Genomic DNA, 18,902 nt, shown 5'->3' on the forward strand with positions numbered 1-18,902 from the left:
GTGAATATTTTTTTCTTTCTCTCTGCAGTAGATTATTCTTGAAAAGGTTCTACAAAAGAACTATCTGCCTCTGCTTCCTTGTCCTTGTTATGTTTGTGCAAGTGATAATGGCAACATATCTGTTCCTAGTGATCACATTGATCATAAAAGATAATCCTCTGAAGAACACTGCATTTTTTTCAACAGCTAGCAGGTCTGGTTAAGTTTTATGTCACGAACCTTGATGTTGAGCGATACACTGTGAATGCTCTCATCTACAGTAGTCTTTGACAGAGACAGATATTTCATGTACATTCGCTTTCTCATAGATGTAATATACAGGATGTTGCGAAAAGCCTTGGCAGCAGTTCATTAGTTTAGCAGTGCATGGCTCTGTGGAAATATGTGTTACAAGTAGATCTGATTATTCAGACAAGTAGGAATAAAAAAAGTTAGAATAGAGGGTAAGGGAGTCTCATATGCGTGCTTGCCTTAGGCTACCAAAACACTATAGCTGTCCTACATATGAAAAGCTTTCAGTAGAATCCCATCTTCTAAAAAAAATGCTGATTGACCTTCTAGCCTAATTAAAGTGCACCATCGCCAACAGACAGCAGATAAGACAGCCTGGCTGTCAGTGTGACTGACAGGGTTAGGCTCTCCCCCTGCAGTCACATCAGCACTACAGAGGCCATGCATACAAAAAGCACACGACAGCACAGAAAGTGGAAAAGCTCCAAGTTTAGTATCATGTCTCCCATCAAGAATCAGTTCTAACTAATAATATGGAAATGGTAAAGTATAAAGTGCGCCAGTGACAGGCTTATGTATTTATTTATGTATTTGCAACTTTACTTCATGCAGCATTTCCCTCCACCCTATAACTGTTAACACTGCAGTTTTTTCAGAGTAAAGAGATGCTCTGTGCTAAACTAGAGTGTATGAAAAATGAAGCTGCTGGCTGATGTCACTCCCACAAGGAAAATCTGAATCCACTTTCACCGAGGTCTATGTGGGGCTAGGTAGGTGAGACCTCGAGTGCACCCTATATTCCTCTACAACCCACACTTTGGGCCAGGAGAAAGCTGACATGCAGGGGGGTCTGTAAGCCTCTTTTGTCCATGTGCAGCAAAGTCATCTGCCAGCTCAGTTGCTCTTGCAGACAAAGCTTTAGAGAAACACTCCATATGCTGGTACATTCTCACCTTCTTGAGCTGGAATTGGGCATAGCCCCTTGTTCCCTTTCTCCTAAGCCTCCTCCCTTTCATTTCCCTATCTCATTGACCCTTTCCCGTTTTCTTTCTTATTACTTTAGTTATATCTGAACCTGGATATTTCTGTTATGCGGTCTGCTGTAATTGAGTAGGAATACCATAACCTTTAGCTATTATCTTACAGATTTCTTCCATTTCAGCTTTGTCTGACTGTCAACCTTTCTATTGTCTTTTTCTCAGATAGAGACTTTTGTTCCAGCGTGAGTTTATATTTCATGATATTGCAGCTGTCGAGAGGTGAGGAGGTGAGAGGATATTGGTCTTGTACTCTATAGTTAACACAATACAATCAGGGGGTGGGAGGATGTCACATCAGGCTCAGTGTGGCTTGCCGTATAATGAAGTTTGTTGTCTCTTGCTGTAATCAATTTTGTCCTTCCATATCAGAAAAAAAAGGTAATAAAGTGAGAAAAGCAAATGGATGGTTGATGAGTTACCTTTGTGGTAACTCATTAACCATCCATAATACAAGAGAATGAAAAGCGAGATGGAGATAGTGCAGCAGAGGCAAAGGGTAAAAGAAAGTGGGCGAACAAAGAAAGAAAAAATATCTCAGAGAGATGATAGGAGAAGCAGCTCAGAGCAACTCCGCTGTTCACAAAAAGGAAGGACAGAGAGAAACTACTAGGAGAGGAAGGCAGGTGGGGGTTGGTTGAGGGGGCTGGCCAAGGGGGTGTGTCCAACATTACCCTCATGAATCAGTGTCAGTGGAGCGATGAGAAAATAATTAAGAAACAGCCTAGCGCTGTGTTAAATACTGCCAAAGGTAAAAGGCCTTTTCTACTGTATAGAAACGCAGTTCAGACGGAAAAGAAGAATAGCAATAAATGGGATAGTGGAAAATAGGGGGGGAGAAAATCCATATCATAACGGATGCCAAAATGCCCTTCGGATGGCATTATGAAGGGAGACAATATAAATAGCGCTGCCATATTGTAAATGTTTATATACAGTTGCTACGTATACACGTTGCACAGCAGTTTCAGGATTTATGACTGTAGCAGTAATACACTGAAGTCGACACAAGGCTGCGAGTAATATTTCACATTTGTTATCATATTGAGTGTAAATTTGCTGAGACGTATATGATGGAGATAAAATATTTTAAGCAATTTCTCCTTCTGTTCCTCTCCTTTCGACTGTTCTTGCTCTGAAGTAGAGTGCAAGCCTTTGACTGGGCCACGTGCTGACTGTAACTGCACAGAGAACAAATGAAAGGAACACACAAAACACACATGCGCGCCAGCAGTCATGCTTACACACCTCAGAGGTTTTACGTGGAGCATTTAGGGAGGGCAGAACCAAGTCAGAAGCCTGTAATTGTATTTTCAAGGCTTCCAACAGCGCCAAGATGCAGCTGAAATCCCCCAGCTGGCAGCACATAGTGGAGAAGCCATTAGATTGCACCAGTGCATAAAATCGGTTGAGATCTTTGGAGATTATGGAGTTGACATATAGGAGGTCCTGTATGTTATATGTACATTTTGCTCGTTAATATCTGGCAAGAAACGTATATCTACACTTACAGGTGTGTGTGGCTGACTTTTTCAGGTGTCGTATGTAATATTCATCATCCTTTTCTTTCCAGCCAAAAAAATAATAAAAAATTCCCTCTGAGATGGAATCAGTCAGTGCGTGCGCAGGAAAAGTGTGCTGTCAGAATTCAGAACTCCTCCTGTGAGGCCGCTGTTCGGCATCGTATTATAGTCTGATCTTAAGCTCTTTGGCCTTGCTAACACGTTATAGAGCTTGTGGTGCAACTGTTAACCAACGGCAACCTCCCACTCGCTGCAGAAATACTTCAAAATTGTTTCAGATGCCTTCATATCATGTGTAATATGTATTCTATATGTGTCTTCATGTATGCCTGTTGTTATAATCACTTCCATTTCCAAGTTGCCATTTGTTTCTGACTCTGTATGTGAGTGTGTGTTCATACAATTTTATGGATACTTTATCCATACTTGCCCCCGTGTTTGCTGTGGGTATGCATTCAAGAGCAGTCGTGTGTTTGTGTTTGTGTCTTTGCATGTGCATGAAAGCATTGAAGTCTAATCCATCCCAGTAGAGTGCTTGGTGAGGGATGCACTGTTTCTGCAGCATAGCTATCAAGGCCCTCCGTGGACTGCTCTATGGCATTTTTACTGATGGCTTTTATGGGTTGCAGCCGAGCTGCCAATGAGCATCCTTGACACCAAAATGATGAAACTATGACATGTAATCACGCCAGTGTCACAGTATGTGCTGTTAGAGTTTAGAGAAGCAGATTGCTGTAGCTGCTGCTAAAGGGAACACGTGGAAGCTGACTTTCGGGCCGATGATGAAATATTGTATGTTTAGTGCTCACTCTTTATTCAGTCATCTATGTTTCAATGGAAGTCCATAACGATTTGCTTTGGTGTTGAAATTGCACAACTGGATGTGATGAGAGCTACAGTATTGTTTTCTTTGCTGTGCTGTTTCCAAGCAACAGCTCCAAAGTTGTGAGGGAAACATCCTTAATAAGCTCCCTCATTAGGGCCGGTGCATGGTAGGCCTTACAATTTGTGCTGTCAAGTCTGTGGGTTAACATGCAAACTTCAAAAGACAGCTGCAGATACAGTACCAACACACACACACACACACACACACACACAGGAGTCCTCATTTACTTTAGAAATTGGTAAACAAGCGATTCTATCAACCCACATTTCTTGCTCAGATGAAGGTGTGTCGGTGGAACCTACTAACTAGGTTCTGTCTGAAGTGGCTCCAGCATTATGACAGAACACGCGGCCATCCTCTCTGTGGTGATAACGCAGCACATGAAAGGCTCATTATTCAAGAGTTAATTTGGCAGGCTATTCTCACCCTAAGGCTGTGCCAAACCTCGGACTCCCTCCCTCCTTGGTCTCTGTCCCTCCCGCTAATCCGCTACTGTACGTGGGGTGGGGAGGATGACCTTAGCACATCTATACACAGCTGAGCACACATCCTGTACATTCTTGTGTACTGTACATGCACCCACCCACATACACACTTCTATACACATAATCTCATTAATACAAACACAACCCTAGTTAGATCCCTATATGTAATAAATTGGATTAAATTCCACTGGCTAAGCACTGTGATCTCTTAGGGTTAATTAATTTCATTCCATTCTGTCTGTGTTTTTTATGCTTGAACACATGCTGACACTGTTATTGTGTGGCATCTTGCTCATTGGAGAAGTATAATAGGCTTGTGAAGAAAGGAGAGGGAGACACAATGTATGGTATTCTGGCTACAAAGTGATTTTGATTCTTTCTTTCTTCTGTCAAGTAAGTACGCTACACTAGCTAGCTCTAATATGGTGGATCCTTCCCCTTCTTACAGCCTCTCCCTAGTTCTTATCTTCCCCTCCAAATGAGAAAACCTGGATGTCTTCTCTGGGCCCCTGTTTCTGCCTGGATGCTATCTCATTTGGTTTTAATATATTTATCCATTCATTATTGTTCTCTTTTATCGGCCAGCTAATATTGTTCATAATTTGTCCTTATCTTCAAGCCTGACAGTCAAATTTGCACTTCGGCTCAGCAGACAGATGGAGAATTGACCCTTTTCCAACCCCTCCTTCCCTAACTCCTCTCCTCCCTTCATTCCTCTCCTCTCCAAACGCCGATGAAACATGACTGACAGCCTGCTGTATAAGTAGTTGCCATAGCAACCTCCCCATCCTTGTGACAAGTGCTTCTTGTCTATAGGGCACTCTCGCCCTCTGTCACAATATCTCTCTTGCTCCCTCGCTGTTGCAACGACTGAGAAAGAGATAAAGAAAGAAAATTTGAAAATCAGACAGCACCTAAGGCAGTTGGTATCCTTTTCTCCCAAACTTCACCCCCTTTCTACCCCACCAACCACCTGCCCGCCCGGCCATCCACCACCACCACCAACCCTGACAATGATTTACCAACTCCTGTGGTGCGACTCTTTCATCCATCCTGGCTTATCAAGGACTGCAGGACTTTATGCACAGCATTTTACAGTACAGGCACATCGTTCGCACTCTCCCGCACATTCACTCTCTCCTTCTCTCCTCCTGTTTCTCTTGTTCATTTTTTTTTTTTTTTTTTTTGCTCCCTCTGGTGCTCTTCTTCTTCTTCTTTCCTCCAAAAACTCCTACTCTCCACCGTTGCTACTCAGTAAGTCTCAATGCAGTCTGCAGTGTTATCATGGAACATGCACTGATAAGTCTCTAGTACATTGGACTGTGCAGCAGGCTGTTGTGTGTTGTATGGACAGGAGATCCTTCTAACTTGTGGTGGAATTAAACGTTATGTAACAAAAGAGGGAGCTGTGTAGACATTTGGACAATGTGCATAAGTAAAGAATTACAATGGTGTTGTCAGGCATGCATCTGCTGTAATAGTCAGGCTACAGCATGAAGATCGGCAATATGAAATATTACTGAATTAATTTGCTGGTGCGCAGTGACTCAAAGACTTCACACAAGGCCAATGCGCTCATACTGAAAAGCTTATATTGATTTGAAAGGGCCCAAATGGACCTAGTAATCTTTAGTATGTATAACCAGGCACCACACTGCCATTTCATTATTCTGGAGTTTAATTTCCGATGCATTTATTCCAAACAAGCATCTGTTTAATAACTCAGAGTAAATTAAACATGATGGGGGGTGAATTTCAGGACAGCAGTGCTGTGTCACAATAAAGTTGGATACAGTACTCTGCCACAGTGAGCTGTAAATGCATCTTTATGCCAGCGTGCTCCATAGTTATCACAGTTAACTTGCTGGTGGCTATTAGACCCCTGAATTGTTTAGGTGATGACATTTCATTGTAAATTCTAAAGCAGAGAGTTGCTCTAATTTAGGATGATGTTAATGTTTGCTCAGCTCCGTTGTGATGTAGATGCGAAGAATGGCTCATAATTTCTTGTCTTGTTTTGTATCCATCTTTACAGTAGACACGATTTACCACGGGTGAGACGCTGCAAGGGAGAGATGATATACAGTCACACTGTGAAAAGGCTTTTCTGATTGAACATGTTTATAATTTTCACATTGCACACAGTTTCATGGTTGTGTGAGACTGACAGTTCACCTCAGAGAGATAAGTCCATGAATCATTCATAAACATTCTTAACTTTACTTTCACTTTGGCTCCAATTTAAAGTGGCTGATCAGAAATCTTATACTACACTGGGAAAATCCCCCATTTTGAGGCAACACTGTTTTACCTGTATGTACAAATGCAGGCCCTTCCCCCAGTTGGGAGTGCTGGAAGTGTGACCCCCACTTCCATATGTATGGAATATGTCACTGGATTTTATGAAGCATGTACTGTACTGCATGGATGAGGCTGAATTACAGATTAAGGATGAGTGCCCTTGAACCATTGCAAAGGAAAAGGAGTGTAGATTTCCGCAGTGACTTTCTTAGACTGCCATGCTTGAATCAAAGAGGCAAGAACTCCAGTAAAGATGTGTTAAGATAAATATCTGGATTTCAGAATCTGTGTGAACAAGCAGGTTTGTTAGACAACCCTGCTGAGATACAACAGTATTTGCATGTGCTTTGCCAGATGTAGCAGGCTTATCGATGGCATGTTGCAGCAGTGGTCAATCTAGCAATAGTAGTTAGCCATTGCTACAGTAGAAACCAGCAGCAGTATAGTCATTTGTATAAAGTTAATCTGATAGTAGTGACATCTGAGGTAGTGAGAAACGTGTATAGCAGTGGATGGAAGATAGTAATACATTATGCTGGTTAACATGGTGTCTGTGAGACTTTTTGTTTTATTCTCTGAGCCACACAAGTTAAACACCATTAATTAATTTACGAACAGTTGCCCTGCAGAAAAAGTCAACACACTTTAGGTAGTGATAGTTAACAGTGGGAAATGTAACTTGTGTGTATATAGAGATCAGTCATATACGAACCCCTGTGTCAGGGTGTGAGCGGACAGCCCACTGTGTGCATGTAATTTCAACTCTAGGTGTTAAGCTTCCTATGTGTGTGTGTGTGTCTGTTTGCACACTGCCTGTGTTGCGCTGTTGTAGATAAATCAGATAATGTTTCTACTGGCAATGAACACAAGACCTGAATTCCCAAGGTAGCATTTTAGTTGAGAGCAGCCACAGCAGAATTCTAGACTGGAACAGATCTCATAGATGATCTGTTTTCATGCGTGGTTAGCTTGTTTTCAAAGCACACTCAGAACATGCTCTCCTCTCTCTCTCGCTCTCTCTCTGATCCACAGATGAAGAACTCTGACTAAATGCTATTACCACAGAAATAAACCTCGTATAAAGTCACATCTTTCCTGTATTTCAGTCAACTCCTGTATGCGTATTTAGATTTTCTGATACTATGCAAAAAAAAAATGCCCACACACTGAACATGACTCCAGTGTGTAAGGCTTTTGTGTCACTGGCGGTGAACCAGTACAGGGATGTGATATATAGTGGCCAGCGATATGTTATACTTGGAGTCCTATAAATATTATTTCATTCAGCTGGAGTTGACTTGCCGGTTATCAGTCTTTCAGCTGAGGGATGGATGCAATGCCGTATTTTAAAACAGGCCACACGTGAGCTGTTCACAGTGTGATTGTCGAGAGTGCAGCTCAAATGGAATTGATAAAGGTCATGCATTAATTCAAAACTTGTCAAGCCCCCATAATCTACTTAAACAAGGGGCTGACAGCCAAAGTAGTGCCCTGCAAGGGATGAGTGTGGTTCCATGGGCGGTTCTGTGTGCTGTGTGTAGCTGTGTGCCTCTATATAGGAGCATGTACGAGAAAAGGTCTGGCAGCATTCAGAGAAATTTGTGCAGGCCAGCCCCCCACCCCCCACCCCCACCCCCTCTCGACTCATCTCCCCCATCCAACCTCAGAATTTATATTCTCCCTCCAGCAAAAGGAAGGACCATCTTGGCCTTTCATTTTCCAGTTCAGGGCTTTCCTTTTTTTGCAGATAAATGCTCTCCAATCCACCCTGACAGATGTCACATTGCATCACTTCCATTTTGATACATTCCCTCTGATCCTGCCACTTGCAATAAGGAGCCAGCACCAGGGACGCCCCTCCCCAGACAACTCTATGACATGGGTGATTATTTTAAAGGTGCATCATTGATGGTGCCGAGTGCTGAAACCCTAACTGGGCGCTGCATTCATGTACACTTGCTACCATGTCCGCTGCAGGAATGTGGGTATCGGCTTTTGTCTGGGTCAGGAAATAACAACAATGTGACATACTCAGTAGTCATCACAGGTTACCCTGACACTGCAATACCTCTGGCAGCGATTTATGCCACTCTCAACTGCTTCACAGCAGCAGCCACCAATCCTGTTTCTCACTCAGTCTCTCCACTGTGACTTCACAGGTCAGAGTTGGAGAAGCAATCCGTACAAAGGGAAGGTTTTAGTGCTTCTGCTGCCAGCAGAGAGACACTGCACAGTAGCATTAATCATACAAGGACAGAATACATCAGTAAACACAGTGTGTCAGGTCAAGGTAAAGATCAGATCCCACAGCATTTAACAGGACTCAATAGCATACAGGCTATCTATTGAAAAGTCAGCGTTATTCATGGCATGTCTCCCAGCCTTTGTTGCTCGCAGGAGAGACACGCCATTGTTCCCCACGCCAGTGCACATAGAAATATTTCTCTGGCTACACAAAAAACACTGGATCAGCAGCAATTAGTAGAGTAAGAGAGAGATAAAGAGAGGAAAGGAGGGAGGGAGGCAGTCGGAGAAAAAAATGAGGGGGAAAAAAATGTAGAATCAGCGAGAGAAAAAGAAGAGCAGAAAAGAGAGAGTGGAGAGAGATGAATAGAGAAAGAGACCAAGGGAGACAGTGAGTAAAAGAGAGAGAAAGAGCACAATTTTCTCGCCAGTTCAGTACAGTGTGTAGAAAGTTGGAACTGCCTGGAGCCCCTGGTGCTTTTAAAGGACCAAAGACTTGTTCATTGTCTTGGGATCCCTGTTCCAGAGTGAGTGAATGTGTGTGTGAGTGTGTGTGTAATCTCTTCATTAGTCTTACCATTGCACTTTCCCTCCAGCCCCTGACCATTCACTTACCCCCAGCAGCTACAGCACATGTGCCCATATGGGACTAAACCCACTTATACTACAGATTTAAATGATCAGTCTTGGAAAAGAGATAATACAACGTGACTCGAGTTGTACTCGCGCTAAATTATCTGGACAGTTACAGTACCAAGGCTCTGTGGATGTGTCTCCCGTGTTTGTTCCTGTGGAAAAAAAGACTCCTTCTTTAATGGTTCTCTGTTCCACCAATAATGAGATTTAACTCCTTGATGCTCTGAAATTAGTCTCATAATTGAGGTCAGAGTTAAAATTTTATGTTATGTCTCTTTGTTTGTTCCAGAAGACAGGAAGTTGTTTGTTGGGATGCTGAACAAACAACAGACTGAGGAGGATGTTTACCGCCTCTTCGAACCCTACGGAGTCATTGAGGAGTGCACAGTCCTAAGGGGTCCTGACGGAAACAGCAAAGGTAGGAGCCATGATACAGTTGTCAGCATTATTTAGGTCACTGACTGAGAAGTGACAGAGAGTGTCAGGTTCCATGACAGCTGGGTTATGTGAAATGTATGTGACGCGTGCATCGGATGTGGGTCAAGATGCATTTTCACATTATCACAAACATTTTTAACAGGACACGGTTTGATTTGCTAGACAGCTGTAAGCAGTAACTGTAATATTAAGACTAACACATTAAATAGTGTTTGACTGATGTCTGACTTTTCTAATCTTTTTTAAAATATTGTCATCTTTTAAAGAGCAGTGGGAAGAGTTTGTTTAGACACAGGAGTAATCGCAGATGCAATCCAGATGCCAGGTTCAAACTCAGAAGACTGCTGAAGATGCCAACCTGCAAACGTTATCAGTAACTCAAATCCAATCACCTACAGTAATGATTCAAAAAACGACAGTAGTTTAAAAATGCTGACTTTGCCTTTGCAAACTCTTTCTCAGCATATACCATATCTCATTTCTAGGGAAAAAAAACCCAACTTGTCCACATTACAAAGCCATGATTTCACTGTCACTGTCCTCAAATGTTAATCTGTAGCTTTTTTTTCCTATAGATGTTCTGTGCGTCTATATTGTAACTCAGGTACTGTCGTGTTGCTGTCTCACAGGCTTTTTTAACGCAACTCAACACTTTTGAAGACATCAGTTTCCTCTGACATGCAGCAAAGAGCAAAGGCACTAGTGGTTTTTCATGTCTCTAAAGCCTATTTGTGTCCAGCGTTTATGGAAATTGTTGTGGATTTATATCTAAGGGGGTTTGAAGTCAGAGCGCCCTGACTTCAGTGGTTTGGAGGGAGAGAGGGGAAAGATAGATGCCAAAACAATTCAAGTGTCCCTACTGTGAGGATGGGGGCAGCCAGGGGAAGTTGCATTCCTCTTTGTGGCTGTGATATATTTTGCACTCTTTCTGAATCAAGTCTTTGGATTGAAACATCAGAGTCCAAATGTTACTATTATATTCAGCTTTGTCTGTTAATGGTTCTTGAAGTTACAAAAACAGATCCATTTTGCATTGGCTTTTTGTGCGGAATTTTGTGCAACAGTGTAAGTCTGACAGCAGAATATGTTAGGCTCCTTAGTTTCATATTCGTGACAGTCTTGTTTGCTTTATTTCAAAAAGTGGATGCAGCGTATCCCAGTATGTTAGGAGTTAAATGTCTAATTATTGCGACATGTATTTTGTACTACTGTAGCAAAGTACTTTACAGACCGTGCCAAGCTCTAGTTCTTTTCTATCCATATCTCAATAGGGGGCAATCGTTTGACAGCTGAATGGGCATCTTGACTGGATGGTGTCCACAGGGGTAAGCCCATTAAGAGGGGAAGAATGGCAGGGCGGCTGGGTCATGCAGGACAGATGATAAGCAGAATAAAGTATGAAAGATTAAATAAGAGTCAAAAAAAAAGTTAAAATGAAATAAAATCAGGTGAAATAGGGTGTAATTATAAGCGGGCATGGCAGCTCGGTGGTAGTCGTACTGCTGCCTTATTGCAACACACCCATGAACTCAGCACAGAGACACACAAGAGAAATGGATTTGGCTCTTCTGTATGATCTGAATGTATGTTCATTTGTTAGCTTTGTAATAGACTGAGCGCGTGTCCTGGTGGTCTCTCTATGATCCAAGAAGACGCCTGGACAAAGATAACACAACTTAAAATTAATACGTGTACGGGTTATGTAATTGGTAAAATTATTTGATTTGAGCGAGTATGGGCATACAGGGACACAATAATAGTCTTAAAATATGCTACAAGATGTTTAAGGAGATTATTTAATGAAGCATTGAAGGTCTGTTTAAGTCAAATATTTTTTTAAACACACCGTAACATCCATTTTCCAGTTCTCAAACGCCACACTGTTGCCTTACAACAAGAAGGTTGCAGGTTCAGTTCCCAGGCCTGTGTGGTGTTTGAATGTTCTCCCCATGCCTGCGTGGGGGTTGGTGTTACCCTAACCCAGAAATGGATAAGCGATAGAAGATGAATGAGTGAATTAATGAATACCTTATGATCTGCAATGCGCACTTTAAAAGTATCTACTTCTATTGATTTTTTTCTGTTATTGACAATTTTCCTAATGGACATTTGAGAGTGTGGCTTCTGTGGTTTCTGGCATCTGAACTTCCTATTCACAAGTACTGATCAGAACATCCTGTTGATGGAACATTAAACTTTACTGAATTCTCAAACTGGGTTGTTTTCTATCTGAAAACGTTATGAGATTAGTCAGATTATGTCGTATTTAATATGCACAGACAGGCATGTGGTGCTAAATAGCATGCTTTTCTGCTTCATCAGTGCAATGTTTAGCCTGAAGCTTCTGCCTGCTTGTCTGCCTTCCTAATACCAGGAGTGGGGCAGCCTGCTGTGCAATGAGAGCCTTTCACCGCACAGTGATTTCTGTGGTGTCAAATAGAATTCAACATCCTTTATTAATATATCGTAGGCCTTAACTTCTCTCAATTGAATACATTTACTGTGCATATTTACTGTATGTATGCTGTGTGTGTCTGTGTGTGTGGTATGTATCTTCCAGGTTGCGCCTTTGTCAAGTTCTCCACACATACTGAGGCTCAGTCTGCAATCAGTGCCCTTCACGGCAGCCAGACCATGCCAGTAAGTACAGCTTCCTCCCTCTGATACACAAACACGCACACACGGAAACAGTCAACACGCAGCATCCTTGATTGAAGATTTTTAACTTGCCTCCAACTTCAAGGTTTTAATCAACTTATAGAGAGCGCAATAATTTTGATAAATCAGTTCTGTTTTTTATAAAGCAAACAGAAACAACCAGAAATAACCTTCTGCCTGTTTACTTAACTTGCTACCTAAAAAAAAATCCAAATCTAATTTCCAGACAAAACTGTTTAGAATGATAATTGAATTTTGGGTGAGTCATCAATCAGTAGTTCTGCTTGCATAATCAGTGAATATAACTCCAGTGTGAGATTACATTTGCTCGTTATGTAAGCACAGCGTGTCCTCTGTATTGGATTTACTACGAGTGCAGAAGCTGTACTGCTCATTTGTATGTGTCTTGTGTTTTGGCATGGTCGCTGTATACCTGATGGTGTCAAAATAAAAGCTACTTACTCTGCACTCCAAACCTGAATGGAGTTATTCTCCATGACATCCAGCAAGCGGACAAGGAGTCACGTCCCATATTATTCAGTTGCCTCAAGTACATGCTGCTTTCATCTTCACTTTTGTTTTGGGAACCCTTGCCTCAGTTAAGCAGAAACTGTGAACTCTTGCCCACCCTTTCTCACAGGTATTGTGTTGCACCGTATGATTTAATTATTAATGGTTGCCAATGTGTGGCTCAAGAGAGGAATGCGGACAGAAGTGCTAAAAACCAGCTGTGCCATTTTGGCATAACCACCAAGTCAATCTAAGTGCAAATGACTGGAGGTCAGAAGGAAAGACTCAGGATGTCCATTCTTCATAGATACTCCTTCTCTGTTGCTTCATCCCTCTATCTCTGCTAGCGCTCTGCCCTCGCTCGTCTCTTTTTGGCAGCCTCTTGGGATATTAGGCAATAGACTTGTTTACTCCACCTTTCACCACATTGGCTGCTGAATTATTCATCTAACTATAAGCAGGGGGCCAAAGGGAGGGTAGGAAGAGCTGGAGAAAGAGAGACAGAGAGTGGGGCAGAGGGAGAATGAGTGAATGGACAGGATTTATACCTCCTGCTCTGGTAAATTGATTATAGAAATCTGATCAGCATCTCATATCCTGTGGCTGCTGGAGGAGAGGGCACAGTGTGTCTGCCTCACTGAGATTAGTGTACCACCAGTGGACCATTACGTCTCAGCAGGACAGTGCTATTCAGAGCAAAATGTCCATCAGTGAAGCAAAGATCCTGGAAAAACCTTGGACCGTACATCCTCTGTGTCTGTTTGAATTCAAGTTGACTGCAGTTGAGTCACTGCTGCAACATGATTGAATGCATGAATAAATATATCATTTTTTTCGTTTACAGCACATTGGGATGGGATAAAATAAATATAGGAAGAGAGACCACTGACAGCGAGGATGCAGGATACAACAAATGTAATCAATGGACACCTTCACTGCAACCAGTTGGCAACTGTTATATGACTATTTCTTTATGGCTAGTAAAAAAGATTAATTGCTCTAATTAAGTAAATGAAAGAGCTAGCCAGCATATGCATAAATACGTGAATAATTTGCTATCTCATCACGTATGTGGCTGTTGAGCAGACTCGGAGAGACTATGAATATAGCCCAGCTAATAGCATTGTTAGCTGAGGTGTTGAAGTCCAACGAATATTAACACTGCAACTATCCACAGCAGTTTGACAGATCTACTGCCAATCCCCCAAAGCATCAACACGAGCTTCTTAGAGTTTCTGAGTGCATGCACACACGCAGGAATGCATGCTTGTGCATTCATAAACATCTATATGGACAAGAACGTTATGGGAAGCAGATTTTCACGAGTGACTGTGTCTCGTGCATGCACGCGCACACACACGCATACACTTTCTATATTGCTCCTTTCACTGTTTCACTGTCACATGCTCATACAGCCACAGGCTAGGGTCAGAGGCTCCCTGACTGATCTTATTTTCCAGCTCGGAGGACTTGAGCAGAATACATTTGTGGTATTCATGTATAAGGGGAGTGGGCATTTTGTATGTATTCTATATGTGAGTTGTGAAGGAGAGAGAAAATGTGCATGGAGAGAACGCACGTGTCTGCAGTAGGCAGTGCATGCAAAGTTATAGTTAACCTGTGAATTTGTGTCACTAATCACCACCAAATGTGACATTATGAACAGAGATGGTAAGATATCGTAAGTGTATGAATTATACAGGTGCATCAACAGGTCACATTATCTCCATTAGACCCCAACCCGTCATATTTCAATCTTGCATACCTACACATATACACCTTCACCATCCCTTGGCCTCAGGCACACACACACGCACTGCTACAGTTCAGGCTATGAGTATCTCAATTAAACATTTAAACGCAAGAGCTGTAAAGCAAATTGCTGGGATTCAGCAGGGCCATGTAGGAAGTAAGTCCTGGGACGGAATTATACCGAAATGAGAGGGGGATGCGGGTCAGGTCCACAGAGCCATGCTGATTTTTTTCACTCCGTATCCACCTCAGCTCAGACACAGGGACTTGGATAGAGACACTGGAACAGGATGATGGGAGGAAAAGGGCTGGACAAAGGAAAGCAAATGAGTTTTCATAGAAGAGAAAGCTGGATGGTTGAAAGAGATGAGTGAAGACATTAAAAAAAAAAAATGCATCCAAATGTGATCCCCCAGCTTCTGGATCTTCTCTAAAACTTCAGAGTAAACACATAACATTTAAGTGTCATGAGTGCCAAGACTTGAGGCTCAATTAGACGCTTTGCTTTAATGCCCAGATCAGTTGCCTGAAACTATATCCAAATAAAAGACGGAAAGGCAAAACAGCTGCAGATATTGTTTAATCTGTGGTTTCAGTTGGAAAACAGTTCTGATCTTATTTAATGCTTAATGAGATATAGAGTCTTGATGTCAGTACTTCAGAAGGATGATAGATTGTTGTTTCTAATCATTAAATAATATTCTGCCTTTATATATTTTTTTAAGCTCAGAGTCAGTGTGTATTTATAAAGTGTGATTACAGTGGGTAGTTAGGTGCTGTAAAGCGATGGTAATGGCATATTAAAACATAATATTGTGCACAACAGAGCATCATATAAAGGAAGTGAATTGTAGGATTTATATTTTCTGTTGTACTGTAGTTTGTAACTCCGAGTTGAAGTCTAATGTTCTTTACTGCCATTTAGTCTGAGAAGTGGAATCTATAATACATACTTGATTTGTTGGACAGTTTAATAAAAGCGATGCCTCTGTGGGTTATTTTTATGTGTACAGATACTGTATTCCACCACATTTCAATAAATATAAATAAAAAAGAACAGAGGCAGTGCAGGCGATATCGAATTGAGTTGTTTTTATATATATTACAGACGTCACAAATTGATGTTACCACTATCTTTATGACCCCCACTATTAATTCAAAATAGTCTATTTGTGTGCCCTTGAATGGAGGTTATTTTGTCACAATTCAGTCAGTAATACTTACATCCCCAATTCCAAAAAAGTTGGAATGATGTGTAAAATGTACATAAAAACAGAAAGCAATGATTTGCAAATCTCATAAAACCAATATTTAATTCCCAAAAGAACATAAACAGCATGTGTTGAAACTGAGACATGTACATGTACTGTATTATTTAAATATTTGAATTTGATGGTAGCAACACATCTCAAAAAAGTTTGAACAGGGCGAGGTTTACTTTGTGTTATATCTCCTCTTAACAACTGTCTGTGAACATCTGGGAAGTGAGGAGACCAGTTGCTGGAGTTTTAGGAGAGGAATGGTGTCTCATCCTTGTCCTGTGTAAAATGTTTTATTTACATTTTACTAGGGTTGTGCCAAAAAATCGATTCATACAAGAATCACGATTCTCATTTACTACGATTCAGAATCGATTTAAAATGTCTCAAAATCAATAATAAAAAAATTAATAAATAAAACAATCAACAATTCAATCTGCCCCGTCCTCGTTGAAAGATTTGGACTCATTTTGGTTTTTACCAAGAACCCTTTTTATTCCGGGGTTCGGTTTCTGTGGAGGGGTCCAGTCTCTTGTCTTCTCTAGTCTCTAGTCTCTGGAGCGGGGGTCCGGTGTCTCGTCTAGTCTGGTCTGATCTGGTCTGGTCTGGTCTAGTCTCTGGGGAGGTCTAGTCTCGTCTGGGCCGGTCTAGGAGCTGGGGGGGTCACAGTTCCTTGCTGTAGCCCAGTCCACATGTTCAGGTGCCCACACTGGGAATCGAACCACGCCCACTACGCTCAAGTCTCCACATTCATTCATTCATTTATTTATTTATTCATTTATTCATTTATTTATTCATTCATGGGTAGGAGGGCGTGCATTATTGGTGACCCCCCTCAGAGCATTTTCCCAACAGATACGTTCCTTTTTACTCCGGAAAAAAAATCAAAAAAAGGTTTATGTAGAATGTTGGCCAGTTCTTTTATTCTGTGTTTATAATGAATTCAGTTTTTTTGTGCTGGTGGATTTTACAGGGCCCTATTTACCGAATGCCCAGGAAGACCGAGCTTGACATGATCTTCACACTGTGCAAGAGCATTTTGCATTTTGTCTCAAGAGTGTAGTTGCAAAATGACTAAGCACTTTGGGAACCCATGTTAGATCGTGATTGAAGCAGAAATCATTATGAATCGTTTTGAATCGAATCATAGCCACAAAAAAAGGAATCGAATCGTTAGATAGTAAAAGATTCCCACCCCTACATTTTACACAGCGTCCCAACATTTTTGGAATTGGGGTTGTCTATCAACCAGTGCTAAACTAACTTGCTTGTTTTAGCAAACTATCACTGAATTTACCGCTGCTGTACAATAGGCCTCCCAACTTCAACGGGCAGTACCTCTGATGTGAACTTGGCAAATTTTAACTCCCAAACACAGGAGTCTGAACTTAGCATATAGAGAAACGCCTCTATATATAAAGTTAAAGAAGTAGTTTTATTCGCATAAGGGAGTGAAGCTTGGACACAAACCAATCCCCCTTGGCAATGAGGAGGAACTGTAAAGAGGCAGAATCTCTGTTTTATCCACCCTGTTTGAATCCCCTTCCTTCAGTGGCTGTCTAGGTAGCCAGGAACCGCTCAGCGGGGGGATTCTGCTCATACTTGGCAGCTTAAAAATTTAATGAGACTTTAACTTCGCACTTCATCCTCCTCCCTTTATAGCAATGGTGATTCTGCTCACTGATATTCTGACAAGCCTGAGAAAACCTGGGAGATAAACAAATGTGGCAAAGGATGCTTCGTTGACAGGCCAAGGTGTACAGGTGTACTAAAGAGAACCAGTTGGAGGGCAAACTTACTATACAGAGCTACTTGAAAAAAGCTTTGCAGAGTGTGAGACATACATGCAAGGTTATAAAAGAGAATGGTACTGCACTCTTATGCACCAGGACAGTTCTTTCTATAACTCCAGTCAATTTTAGATGAAAAAAAAAAAAAAGTTGAGGTCAACACTAACTTAATACCCTCAATTTATAAAAATTAGAAAAGCAGAGCAGTTAAAGGGAGGTCAAATGTTATTACTAGATATTTGTGTTTGTATTCAGGTCCTGTCATACTATGTCCTGGGCTCTCCCAAAGTTAAACTGCATAATAAAGTTAATGATGCACATAGTAAAAAGCTGGACAGACACAACAAACCACCCTTAAAGCTGCAAGTGTGTCAACCTTGAAGTGACCAATAGCATTGTGGGATACTTAGTAAACAGAGTGAGATACTTTTCTTTATGGTTTTTGTAATGTTGTTTTTCTCTTTGTAAAGTCAAACATGGCTAAGAGCAGTGTTGTTCCAATGTGGCAGCATGGGCCATACAGTAAAAATCATAACAATTAGTCACTCATCTGGGCAGAGGACAGGTGTCAGCCATCTTCACAGTCTGCTAATTAGTCTGTCCGCCAGTTAACCAACCCATCAACCATCATAGTCAGTCAATCACTCTCCTAACTAGACAATAAGCCATTTAGTCAGTCAGCTGAACTAACTGGCCATCCAACTACAATCCTTCAACCCTGTGATTCAACCAGCGAGAAAACGAGCAGGAGAGGGTTAGAGGGAATATTGAAGAAAGTGGATGGGAGAGAGAAAAGAACAGGATAAAATCTATATACTGCAGTCCAAAGTTCCAGTGAATGTCTTTGAACATCACTAGACATCTCTGCGGATGTCTTTATTAGCAGACATCCTTAGTCCTCAGTCAAGGAAAAATACAAAGAAAGGGAAAGAAAACCTATAATGCAATTAGTAACAATCATCATTACATTTGTCATTTCCAGATGCTTGTTGTCATTTAATCAGAGTCCTGCTGGGTTTCACAAAGATCCAAGTCAAGCAATAAAAGCCACTTCAGACATTTAAAGCCCCCAACCCCCACTCTTCAGTCCCAGCACAAGTCACCACTGTTATTGACAATATGCATCAATTTCAGGGAGGCCTCTTATTGTGA

At 41.5% G+C, this 18,902-nt stretch overlaps 1 protein-coding gene across 28 annotated transcripts in view; it reads left to right on the top strand.

Moving 5' to 3' along the window:
• The window catches only part of celf5a (cugbp, Elav-like family member 5a), a 169,413-nt gene that overhangs the window by 130,813 nt on the left and 19,698 nt on the right, over positions 1-18,902 (top strand). For 15 of the 28 annotated variants that reach the window (XM_029500990.1, XM_029500989.1, XM_029501009.1 and 12 more), the window contains exons 4-5: positions 9,633-9,761; positions 12,342-12,421. In XM_029500990.1, the coding sequence (XP_029356850.1) occupies positions 9,633-9,761; positions 12,342-12,421 (209 nt within the window). The remainder of the gene's footprint in view (positions 1-9,632; positions 9,762-12,341; positions 12,422-18,902) is intronic. The other 13 variants (XM_029500993.1, XM_029500997.1, XM_029501010.1 and 10 more) reach the window with 1 other exon arrangement.

This window comes from Echeneis naucrates, chromosome 4 (assembly GCF_900963305.1).
Source record: "Echeneis naucrates chromosome 4, fEcheNa1.1, whole genome shotgun sequence".
In the NCBI taxonomy this organism is placed as follows: Eukaryota; Metazoa; Chordata; class Actinopteri; order Carangiformes; family Echeneidae; genus Echeneis; species Echeneis naucrates.